At 36.5% G+C, this 13,244-nt stretch overlaps 1 protein-coding gene across 1 annotated transcript in view; it reads right to left on the bottom strand.

The window, feature by feature from the left end:
* SERPINI1 (serpin family I member 1) overlaps positions 1-11,612 on the bottom strand; it is a gene marked incomplete at its 5' end in the record, with an annotated part of 29,062 nt that extends 17,450 nt beyond the window's left edge. The window contains 5 exons of the mRNA XM_080916584.1: positions 1,142-1,239; positions 5,448-5,652; positions 8,029-8,223; positions 10,112-10,342; positions 11,363-11,612. Coding sequence (XP_080772710.1) covers positions 1,142-1,239; positions 5,448-5,652; positions 8,029-8,223; positions 10,112-10,342; positions 11,363-11,612 — 979 coding nt within the window. The remainder of the gene's footprint in view (positions 1-1,141; positions 1,240-5,447; positions 5,653-8,028; positions 8,224-10,111; positions 10,343-11,362) is intronic.
* Positions 11,613-13,244: the final 1,632 nt, after the last annotated feature.

Below are 13,244 nucleotides of genomic sequence, written 5' to 3'. Positions count from 1 at the left end.
CATATAACAGGAATATATGAGCTCACTGGTAGAGCTCAAAGAAAAGTTTTAAAAAAATTCTTGGAGGGTAAGTATTAGAATGTTTTAAGCCTGTGATTTATCTTCTCTCTCTGTCTCTCTATCTCTTTCTGTCTCTCTTTGTCTCTCACTATCTTTCTTGCACTCTTCCTTCTTCCTTCCTTTCCTCTCTCATTCCCCAAAGAGTACCTGTACATGAAACTATGCATCACACATGTACTTGTGTAAGCAATTTCTGAAATGGAGAATATATTTCCAGAATTCAGCAGAGGCATAGAAGCTGTGATCCTGTGCAGATGGATTATTCAGGAGAGTAAACTTCCTTCCTCAGCAAGGAATGGGTGAGGAGGATCCCACAATCTTGCACTCTAGTTAAAGTACTGAGTTTTAAGAGGCCTTACAAGTTTATTTTCTTTCATCTTAATACGTACTTGTCTTCTCTTATCAAGAAACTAGATTTTACATTTCTATTGTAACAACAAATTAAAAATTTTTAATTATATAAACTTAACTTATTCAGACATAAGCTTATCATTGCGTTTATCAAGAGAAACTTTGTTAATCACTTAAACTATATCCAAAGTTTTTGCATGATCATAAATGCTTTAATGTCAGCCACATTTTTGCTTTGTTCTCCAATAGTTTAACAATGTATTTTTTATCTTCTAGTGTACTTTACAATTACTTTTTAATAACATTATTTTTTTTTTACTGAAGACTTAGGAAAATTTTTACATCTCACTGGGTAGTTTTTCTTCTGTTTAAAAGAATCTTTGGTCTGTTTTTCACAAATGGTATTAATCTTTCATATATAACTTATTCTAGGGATATGTATTTATTCAACTAGCATATTCATTAATTATCTATTCTATAAGATTTTGAATCAGATAAGATGGAGAAGATGAAGTTGTATAGACAAAGTTCTCTGGAAAGCAATCTACTTAAATGGCTCCCTCCAGGATATATGGAATTCTACAGCTATATCTACAGCTTATATAAATAAATATGCCCTTTTCTTCATTTATAAGTAATAATTACATATAATAATTTGTGAGAAGTTATCAACAGACCATCATTATTTTGAAGCTTTTTTTGTGAATAACATTTGATATTTATTATTTACCTGACATGGCTGTCAAATTTGCATCTTTGTTGAAAATTTCAGTGACTCCAAGGGCTTTCAAGATGTCTTTTAAATCAATTTCCTGTTCCACAGTGAACCTGAGAGAAGATATGGCAAGGAAATATTTAGTTAGAACAGCATCTTAGCTGGAATAAAGAGAAATGCTTAGCATGTTGATGATAATAGTGTATTTTATAGTACATAAAGTATGCTAAAACTGACTTTTTGCTGAAAGAAGTATGTGATTGTGCTTATAAAACCAGCGAGTCACAACTGGAAAAAACAAGTTCTTCTTTTGCAGGTGGGTGCCAGTGACAGAGATAACTAGTTGGTTAGGAGTGGAAACCTGTGTATACTCACTCTCTCAACTGTGGAACTCCATCTGGATTAAAAATATATGCATGTCATGGTCAACACTAAAGACACCTGAATTCAATGGTATTTTTGTAGAATTTTTGTCTCTTTTTTATTGTTTTTTTTTTTTATTGGATAGTCTCTGTATTTACATTTCAAATGTTATGCCCTCCTCCCCCATCCCCCTGCCCCCTCAACTGGTCTCCATGAAGGTGCTCCCTCTCCTAATCACCCTTTTCAGATCAACACCTTGGTCTTAGCATACAATGGGAAAATGAGCCTTTGCTGGACCAAAGGCCTTTCCTCCCATTGATGTCAGACAACCCCAGCCTCTGCTGCATATGCAACTGGAGCCATGGGTCTCTCCATGTGTGCTCACTGGTTGGTGTTTTAGTCCCTGGGATCTCTGGAGGTTTGGTTGGTTGATAATGTTGTTCTTCTCATGGGGTCACAAACCATTCCAGCTCCTTCAGTCCTTTCTCTAGCTCCTTAATTGGGGTTCCCATGTTCAGACTGATGGTTAGCTGCAAGCATCCTTAACTGCATTTGTATGATTCTGCCAGTGCTTCTGCAGGGGCATCCATCTCTGCCTCCTGCCAGTAAGTACTTCTTGGCATCAGCAATAGTGCTTGGTGACAGCATATGTGGTGGATCCCCAAGTGAGGCAGCCTCTGGATAATCTTTTCTTCAATACCTGCTCCTCTATTTGTTCCTGTATTTGCTCCTGTCCCATGAGTGTTTTGTTCTCCCTTCTAAGAAGGACTGAGACATCCACATTCTGGCCTTCCTTCTTTTTGAGTTTCATAAGGTTTGTGAATTATTTGGGTATTCCGAGCCGTTTGGACTAGTATGGGCTTATCAATGAGTGCATAACCATGAGATTCCACTGCACACCAGTCACAATGGCTAAGATAAAAAACTCAGATGACAGCAGATGCTGACAAGTATGTGGAGAAAGAGGAACATTCCTCCACTGCTAGTGAGGTTGTAAGCTGGTACAATCACTCTGGAAATCAGTCTGGCAGTTCCTCAGAAAATTGGACATAATACTACCTAAGGACCCAGCTCTACCACTCCTGGGGATATACCCAAAAGATGCTCCAATATATAACAAGGACACATGTTCAACTATGTTCGTAGCAGCATTATTTATAATAGCTAGAAGTTGTAAAGAACCCAGATGTCCTTCAACAGAGGAATGGATACAGAAATTGAGGTACACTGACACATTTAATTAAATTTACACTTTTTAATTTAATAAGTGAAAACTGTTTAATATTTTAAAAACAACACACAAGAATATGTCAGAAAGAAATGTTTTTCTTTTTCTGATGCTGCCTTTTGCTTTCTATACATGCCACATATAAATTTTTGGGCACCAGTCTGTGTCTTTAATGAGACAAGTAAAATTGCCCATGATTTTAGCATCATTTCTGAAATTGTAAGATAGAGAAGAAAATAACTATTGAATTAATGCTCAACTGTGAAGAAGAATTTCTGGGGAACAATAAGTTTGGCAGGTTTATGTTTCCAAAAAAGGCTAAGAAACAAGTCTGTATATGTCAAACATAGTAATTCAAATATGGAAATTTACTACAGTTTTACTTTAAATTAGACTTGTATTTGTTGTTTATACCCTAATATGAACACTTGTAAAAAAAGAAGCGTTCACATTTAATGTACTTTAATGTTTGAAATAGCCCAAATACAAAAGCCCACATCAATGCAAAAGTATCTAATATGTAGCTTTTTCTATGGTTTTTGTTCAATGTTAATGAAAAACTGTCAATAATCAAACAACAATAACTTCAGTTTTCCGTTCCTGTCTTTTATTCCCCTACAAGCAACTGAAAATAGTGTTCGAACATTACCTCTCTCCTCTTAGTCCACACTGTTAGAATGTCTATTACTATCACTCCCTCAGATATCTTATATATCATGTCCTGTTTTTTATTATGATGTTGTACAATCCTAGAGTAAAGGATTATTTTCTATAAGCTACAAAAAATATCAAAGTATAAAACAAACAAACAACAACAACAAAAAAAAAAAAAAAAAAAAAAAACCTAAGTCACTTGCTCTAAACTAATGGTGGAAAATGAGCATGTTAACTGAGGTCTCTTTGTCTACAGCTTTCTAAATTCCCTATAGATCTCTGGCCTCAAACTTAATAGGTAGTGGAAAATGACTTTGAACTTCTAATCCCCCGTTACCACCTCTGGAATTCTGGGTTGAAAAGTGTGTGCTACCATGCCAGCTTATGCAATGCTAGGAATAGATCCCAGAATTTCAGAAATGCTAAGCAAGCACTCTGGCAACTAAGTCACAGCCTCAGCATTCTCTACAGTCTTCAAAGATGGTTGGCATTTCATACTGTCCATATAAACTCTGGTATGAATGAAATTAAAAGAACCTGTCAGGTAGGACAAAACACAGTTATAAAAATGAAGTTTATGCTTTTAGAATAATATCTCCACATAAAAACAAAGAACATTAAGACTGATCCTTGAGTAAGCCTAGAATCTAGCTGTTAGAAGCATTTTTACCTTTGCTCACATAGGGGTTCAGAAGCCACCACCTTCAACAAATGCTCAATGGCTGCTAATTCTACTAAATGTGGAGGAACTTTGTCATTGATTACTAGAACATACCCGTTTTGATGCAGTCACTCTGTTACAAAAGCAAACCAAAGTTATCTTATTGATCTAGTTACGCTTCTAATTGGAACATCTTCCATAGAGAGGGAGAGTTTTTAAAACTCCTGATGAAATGGATGTATGGTAATTAGCTGAGCCTAATTTGGTAACATGCATTAGAAAGAGCAAGTGAGCTAAACTGTTTTATAATTAAAGAATAACTCCTAGAAAATGAAATTTTAATTTTATTCTGCCACCATATTCTATTTCTCAGTGGATATAACCTGGAGGACCCATTTTTCTACTGAATGTGAATGAGTCAGAATATATAATATTTCTTGAGCATTCATTTAGAATTCTGCTAAAATACCCCTAAGTAACTTTATATCTTCATAGAGCTTATGGAAACACTACACTTAGCTTATGGAATTTAATAATGAAAGCATTAACAGTATATTGAATTTCTTGTATTATTTATGAATTTCCTATGGGAAAAACATTTAAATTCATGATAAAAAAATCACTCGATAGGTTTTAACATGAGCTAGATTATTTACAACTTTATGCCTTAGACAATATTTTAAATTCAATTAATATTTATAATTAAATCTTACAGTTTAAAATATCCTACTTCATAAAAAAAGTCTATAAAATCAATTTTTATGTTTTAACAAATTTCTCTCATTTTTAGATATTAACTGACTACTTCTTGACAATAGACTAGTAGGACCTTTTCATGTAAATGACTCATCATGGAAAGTACTACATGCTAAGTACCTTGGGTGCCTGAACTAGTTGTGATTAGTTTTTATGAGAAGATTAAGCAAGATGTATATATGTATGTATGTATGTATATGTCACAGAAGTAAAGCAGTGCATATATCTAACCCTTTTGCCACGGGGATGATTTTGAGTAGCTTTGTTCTTGGATATACATAAGTATATGTCAGTAGCTACTCGAGTGGTGTATTTGCAAGTGCTTCCCATAATGGCAGGGGTTTTCTTCCTAGTGATAATCTACTTCACAGCATTTAGTGCTGAATGAATGAGAGAGTAGACGGACATCTCTGGGTAGGGCAATGTCTGTATTAATGAATGTGAAGGAGGAGGTGAAGGAGGAGGAGGAGCAAAGGCTAAAGAAGTTAGAGGAGATGGGGGAAGAAGAAGAGATGGAGGAGGAAGATGTGGTGAAATGGAAGGATGAAGAAGGGGAAATGGGAGGAGGAGAAATGAACAGTTAAAATTTAAAAGCATCTGCGAGAGATTTTCTGGGCCTCAGCAGCGTGCTGTGTTGAGGGCCACACAGGTCCTCTCACCTGGGTAAGTACACTTCCACCTTCTGTTTCTTCACAGAGTTTGCCCATTCTTCGATCAGCTGTGCTTTGAGCAGAGGCTCCAGTGTGGCCAGAGGGACTTCCTGTCTGGACAGGACCAGCATCATACTGAGCTCATCTCCCTCATAAGGTATCTCAAGGACTTGGTAGATGCCACCAGCCTCATTAGATCCATCACTAAATTCCCCTAGACACACAAAATAAAAGAATATCAAAATAATCAGAAAATGATTTCAGTTGTTAAAGTCTTCATTTAAAAAGAACGTTGGGTTCTGGAGAAACACTCATTGGATAAGACTCTTACTGAGGACCTGGTTTCAGTTCCCAACACCCATACAGTAGCTCACATCCATGTGTAACTTCATGTCCAGGATATACAGGGCTCTACTTTGACTACCTCCATGACCAGCAAAAGTGTGATACATATAAACAAACACAAAAAGCAATATTGAGTCTAATTAATTCTTTTTAAAAGAAAGGGAAATAATATTTAGAAAATAAGATATTTAGACACCCAAAGCAAAATGATTTATTTGAAAATAGGCCTTAAAAGTAAATTAATCCTCACCTCCAAAAAAAAAAAAAAAAAGTATTCAATTTGAATTCCCAGAAGTATCTCAGGTTTTTTTCTGTTCTCTAGGCTGGTTTTTATTTTTAAATAAGATAGTTCAATTTAGCACAGTGAAGACTCTGGTACTAAAATAAATCCTTTGGTTCATGGTGGGGATACCCAACATGGGATTTTACCCATATTCTCTTGATTTTTCAGAAGACAATACGTAATGAAGCACTTCACTATCACAATGGCAAGATTCAAAGCTGACATTGCCATCTAAAACAAAATCTAAGCATTACACACTGCACACTATTTATATTCGTGATAAAACAACTCTCAAAGTCAGCAGTTAGGTAAGGACGGTGATTTGGTTTGCATCCCATAAATTTAGCAGAATTTTTCATGCATGTGTGCATTTACACACACACAGGATTTAGAACACAACATTCTCAATCATCCAAACTAAGAATCCTTTTCCTGCAATGAATGTGCTCTTAAGTATCTTCGACAAGTACAATCTTGGTTTTCATATAAATAGATATTTTCTTTCCTATTTTGACTATTAGTTAGAACTGTTAGTTCTAATACATATTTAGTTACAAGTAGAGGAAATAATACCTTGAACTTCTGAAGAGTCCAAAGACATTCAATGAAAAAAATGTCAAAGACAATGACTTGTGTCATGAAGTACAGTTCAAACAACAATAAAAATCTAAAAAACAGCAAACAAACCCCACAAATCTAAGAGATTTTAAGAACTTTAAGATTTATTTTAAAATGTTTATGTTTATGTTTATGTATATGGGCCTTATAGTATGTAAGTGAAAATCAGAAGGAGGCAAATGATCCCTGGAACTGGAGTCACAGGCAGTTGTGAGTTGCCAAATGAGGATTGAACCCTAGTCCTCTTCAACAGCAGCAAGTGATTTTTCATTGTTTAACACTCTCTAACTCTCCCTCCCTCCCTCCCTCCCTCCTTTCCTCTCTCTCTCTCTCTCTCTCTCTCTCTCTCTCCCCTCTCTCCCACCCCCCTTCTCCTCTCTCTCTCCTCTCTCTCTCTCTCCTCTCTCTCTCTCTCTCTCTCTCTCTCTCTCTCTCTCTCTCTCTCTCTCTCTCTCTCTCTGTTTCTCTGGGCTCAAATATTCCAGATATTTAAATTTTAAAGAAAAAAATTTGCAACAGCCTGGGAAGATAATGAAGTGGGTAAAGGCAGATAGATGGTCTTGGTGCTAAGTCAAATGACCTTGTTCTGGTCCTCAGGATACATTTGGTGGAAGAGGAAAACCAATTTGCTTCAATTGTCCCTTCTCCTCCACATATGTGTCATGATACTGAAGCTCACAAACAAACAAGCACATTTTTAAAAAGAAAAATATGTAACAGGAATGTTTAAAGGTGAGTGAACCAGATGGCCAAAGCTCATCATAAAGCCTGTGTGTGTGTGTGTGTGTGTGTGTGTGTGTGTGTGTGTGTGTGTTTGTGTGGGGGGGTACAGACAAGTCTTGCTGCATGAAGAGATACTTATCTTCTTCATTTGATACAAGGTCTTGAATTGTTTTACTATTCTATATGGCAGACTACCTCTGCCATGTGTTTCCAGGGAGCCTCCTGTATCTTTCCCCTTTATCAAAGCACGCAGAGGATTGTAGATACACAATATAAGGTATAGGCTTATTTGGGTTCTGAGGATCCAAATGCAGGTCCTCAGGTTTGAATTTCAAATGCTTCACCCATGCCACATTTTGCCAGCCCAGTATCAGATAATTTTAGATGAGTAAAGCCACTTGGAAGGTGTAATGAAATTTATAAAATAAAGAAGCCTGTTGGAAAAAAGCCAATACCCATAATATTCAGTCATGATCTAATGGCAAGCCTTTGGAAATGCAGCCAAGCAAACTGAACTATAGCCCAAATTATATTCACAGGGAGTTGGAGCAAGAAAGGTTTCACATTTCTAAAAGATTTGTTGTTATACAACAAGAATTAAAGAAACAGCAAATGTCTTACCGTAATAAAATTCTCCTTGTTGATACATCATTGGAATCTGTACTTCACTTTCATCATCTTTTGTGAAGGAGAACGTTCTGGTATTTTCAGGTCTAAACTGAGACTTCCAGTTCCCTTTGAAATACACAGCATTGATAAGGGCCAGGTGGGTGACAGCATCAAAGTCCCCCGGAGATACCAGATCTTTCAACAGACCTTTTGAGGTGAAGCAGATGAAAATTCACATTAAATTGAAAAGTGGAAAGGCTAACAAAGGAATTATCAATACCACCTTCTCATAGAGTGGTCCCTAAGGATGTAAGATGAATATATAATATAAACAGAAGCATATTACTCCTAAGTGAAAAGTGCTAGACATATACACACATAATTAATCAGTAGCAATAAAGAAATCTAAAACATGAGTATGCCTAGTAGTATCCAGACACCAAAATTACCACCGACCCACATCTAAAAACATCTTAGCCTTCACAAATTCCTTGGTGAATTGAGTTATTTATATAAAACTATGAATACAGGCAAAGGAAAATGGTGTCTCAAAGTTTGTGTTTTAAAGATTAGCTTATTTTTATTTTATGTGTATGGGTGTTTTTTGGATGCATGCCTGTGTATCACATGTGAGACTGGTACCCCAAGGAGTCAGAATTGGGTAACACCATATCCCCTGGAACTGGAATTATAGATGGATGTGAGACAGCACAGGCTGCTGTAAACTGGGGTCTCCTGGAAGAGCATCCTGTGCTTTTAACTGCTAAGCCAATTCTCCAGCCCTCAATTTTTATTTCTAAACGAGGAACCTAAGTGTCATTCAGTTCAAACTTCACCCCTTTGAACACTGATGATCTTCCTCCTGTTCTGATGAGGTGCCAACAGATGATTGAAGGAAAACTTAACTCATGATAAAATGTCTTCTACCATTTGAAATCTTCAAGTCTAATTTCAAAATAATTGTTTGCTGCTATTTGCTAAGAGTGCCCCGAAGAATTGGAGAGTTAGCTGTTTTAATGATGCCATTATTAAAATTAAAGTTATTCTTTTTGAATGCTTAAAAATGTTGAAATGCCTCCTCACATGACAAATTAGTCTCATAGTTGAAACTAATGTAAGCTCAAATTTATTTAATGTTTTCTTATTTATCAACCATATCAGTTCTTAAGCAATATCTCAATGTTGTGTAAGGTGTAGGATTTTAGGATGTCTGATAGGGTTTCTTTGTTCTAACATAAGATTTTAGAATAAAACTATTTGGGGAATTTTGGTATTAGAATTTTATGTAATAAAGAGCTATACTAATCTACCTAAAGTATTAATTAATTTTACCTCATGCTTTAAGGTTTTCATCTGTCATATATACTGTTTATTGTACAAATTACCCACACATTCCCATACATTTTCTCCCATCTTCTCTTCCATTAAACTATTTTAAATTTGTCTCACTTTTTAGATTATTATTTTAATTATTTTCCTGGCTAATTGGAAAATAAATTATAAAATGTTAACCACCTAGAAGTCTTAAAAACATGTCAAATTTGAATTAGAGGTGCTGAAGGGATATCTTAGCAGTTAAGAGCATTTACTGTTCTTACACAGGGTCCAAGATTGGTTTCCAGCACCCACAGATTCACACTCCAGTTCCAGGGCATCTGCAGCCCTCTTTTCTCCTCCATGAGTATGCATACTTACACTGTAGCCTCCAAAATACACATGAATTAAAAATAAATCATAAAGGAATACCATAAATTAGAAGTATAATAAAAATTATGAGCACCCAGTTTCTAATTCCCCTCTCATCTCTACTAGTTTGGGCTACAGTGGAACACTCTATAGAGAGAATACTACTCACTTCTTAAAATTACCTGTTCCCTTTTGTGGCAGTAAAACCAAGACACATCTTCAAGCTTTAAGTTTTATTTCTTTCTGGTTGAGGAGTTCCCTCGGCCAGAGAACTCAGATGGCAGATCACCAGAGCTAATATTCTACTCGTGGCCACAGACTTAACCTATTTCATAAAAGTGAGCGCACACATACATCCCCAATTAAAAGGTGGTTACAGCTGAGCTAAACAAAGAAAGAAAGAACATACTGTTGGTATAATTCTCCACCCACTTATTGATGTAGTTGGCCACGGCCACGTTTTCACTGAAGTCCACATGGTTGACTTCTGCATTAAAGTACATTTTCATCATTTGCAAGAATTCCTCATTGACATGAAATCCATCCTGCACAAAGAGCGAATTGGCAATTTTCATCACATATTGGCCTTCTTCAGCAGAGACCATTCTAGAAAAATCCCTCAGGAAAGAAAATTCTTCACCTGGAAGACGACAAAGGACAAGTTAATCAGCGGAACAGACATGGTGAGAGATCACTTCCACACAGTGAGGTACATCAGGGGAACAGTGACCAGCAGGCTTGCTCCTCAGGGAGACATGTCAGGCATCCTCCCATGCTATTTTGAGATGCTCAGATTAACTCCACCCATTTTCCTAAGGGGTCCCCTCTTCTCTGTTCCATTAGTTTTGCATAGTCAGAAATCAAGCCTGGCACCTCACATGCTAGGGAGGCTGAACCACGATCTCAGATACTACTTGGCCTCTCACTGTCACTTTGATGAAGTCTACAAAGTAGAAACAAACTTAAGATCCCTTTGTCCAAGTACTTGGCCTAATTGCAATCAATTGATCTTTTTCTTTATGTGCAGGGTTGGGGGGAGAGGGTGTTACCTAGTAATTTTACACAAAATTACTTAGAAAATATTCCTTTGTATGTTACTCCCTTGTATTTTATCATCGGATTATTTAATATCTCAAGGAGAAAATGAATTATTTTTCTTCTTACCTTTCTAATACTATAGAGAAGTACTAAAGCAGAAATCATGCTCCATTTCAGAATTGTTTCCCCAAAATATAATTTATTATAAAATATTTCAAAAACCATCAATATTACTTAAGCCATGAGAATAGCATGGATTGTAAACAGAATGTAATATTCTACAAGCATCACAGTTACCTTTTCATTAATTTGTATGATAGTTTACATGGGAAATTACAGTTACCTTTCCTTTTCTTTAGCATGCATTTACTTAAATAATGTGTTGTATTTAAATAATGTTGTTTATTTAAATAATGCTTTTGAGAAGATAAATTTTCCTTAGATTTACTCAGGTATGGCTGGAGACAATAATGAACTCTTTTATTCTAACCTTTGTAATCATATTGTTGCAAAAAGTTAATTTCTACCTCTAGTTAATATCATTTTCTCTGACATAAGGCAATTATGAATGAATTCACAGTTCAACTCAAATAATCTTAAGAAATTAAAACCAAGAACTCACCATTTTTCAGGCCCTCATATCCCATGGAATGGCGGATTTCTTTTAGAGTAGATCCTTGAGCTCCAAGCTCCATCACTCCCATGGCCAGGGCAATGCTTAGTGGAGAGAAGAGAATGTTTTCATCTTCCCCCGTGGCTCGAAGATGGTTATACATATTCACTGACCACTCAGCTATGGTTTCATCTGGGAAGGCTGCCTCTGTCACTACACTTTGCATGACCAGCAAGGAAAGCAGTCCAAAGTAAGCCATGATGGAATGGTCTCAAGTCTGGAAGACAATAATTTATGTAATAGCAATTTATTGATATTTATATTAATTTATATTATATATTTATATTAACATTTATGTATTAAGTACCTCTGATACATACGTTAAAAGAAGAAATAAGTCCTACTTTGTAGAGTTATAGGATGAATTGTTTAAGAATAAGCTAAACTTTTAAAAACAATTCAATTTTTAATTTATTTGTTTTGACAAAAAAGGCCTATTAAGGATTTAAGGATATGTTTCCACCCCCTCTTCTGTGTGTGTGTATTTGTGTGTATGTCTGGGTATGTGTATGAATGTGTAGGGTGCACATGTGTGTCTGCATGTGTGTGTGTATGTGCATGTGGGTATGTTTGTAATTGAAGGCAAACATTCTAAACACTCTAAATCCAAGTTAAACCCCTGTCCTAGTTTGCTTTATGTTGTTATGATAAAATACTGACCAAAAAATGTGGAGAAAATTTCCCTTTCATATACTTCTATGATGATGAGGAGGAGGAGGATGTTATCTCCTTTTCTGGTTTCCCCTCAGCAAACCCTGTGTCCTATCCTCCCTGTGTTTCTATGAGGGTACTCCTGACCCACCCAGTCCCACCTCACCACCGAGGCATTCCCCTACACTGGGGCATCAAGTCTTCACAGGACTAAGGGCCTCTCTTCCCACTGATGCCAGATAAGGTCATCTCTGCTACATATGCAGCTGGAACCATGGGTCTATGTGTGCTCTTTGGTTGGTGGTTTAGTTTCTGGGAGCTCTGGGGCCTCTGGTTGGTTGATATTGTTGTTATTTCTATGGGGTTGCAAATTCTTGAGCTCCTTCAGTCCTTTCTCTAACTCCTCCACTGGGATCCCCATGCTCAGTACAACAGTTGGCTGTGAGCATCCACATCTTATATGCCTCAGCCCCATCTGCCAAGTGAAGGTACTGCATTGAGCACAGTAAAGTTGTCTTCCTGAAGCCATTAGAAATCAAAAACATGGAAGATAGACATCTCACAGGTAAGTTCAACAGAGGAAATTTTCAACTGAGCCTTCTTGGCACATGTCTATACAGATAGATATCTATATATCTATAGACATACATATGCATATATTCCATGGATTCTTCCTTTAGAGAACCCTGACTGAAAATAAAACCTAGCATTATCCAGATAATATTTCTGCCTATCATGTGCCAGTTTTCTCAAATTCTCCTACAATCTGACTTGTAAACTTGTACAGTGATGAAAATATCTGGCATGTCCTCTCCTGCTCCCCAATCCTTCCCTCCCTTACCCCCCCCCCAATTGCCCCCCACTAAGTCACTTTAGGCAGCTGGAAGGCAAAGTGGTTTATTCAAACAATTAAGTAACTTATTTGGTCTTGATCATTTTTTAAATCTACCATGAAAACACTGCATAAGGGGATATTGAACAAACACATTTGGAAAATTGTATTTTAATTAGAGTTGATAGTCTCAATTAATCAAGCCACAGTGAGCACAGGGATTTGACTGAGGAAGTGCGCGCTTCCCACAGGCTTTCATCCAGAAGACTCGCTGCTCTGCATTGTCATCATGGTGTTACAGGACTCTTTGCTCACTTCCTGTAAGTCCTTCACACTTGAAAACTGGAC

The sequence above is a fragment of the Micromys minutus genome (assembly GCF_963924665.1).
Source record: "Micromys minutus genome assembly, chromosome: 4".
NCBI lineage: Eukaryota > Metazoa > Chordata > Mammalia > Rodentia > Muridae > Micromys > Micromys minutus.
This window is presented reverse-complemented; position numbering and strand designations above follow the sequence as displayed.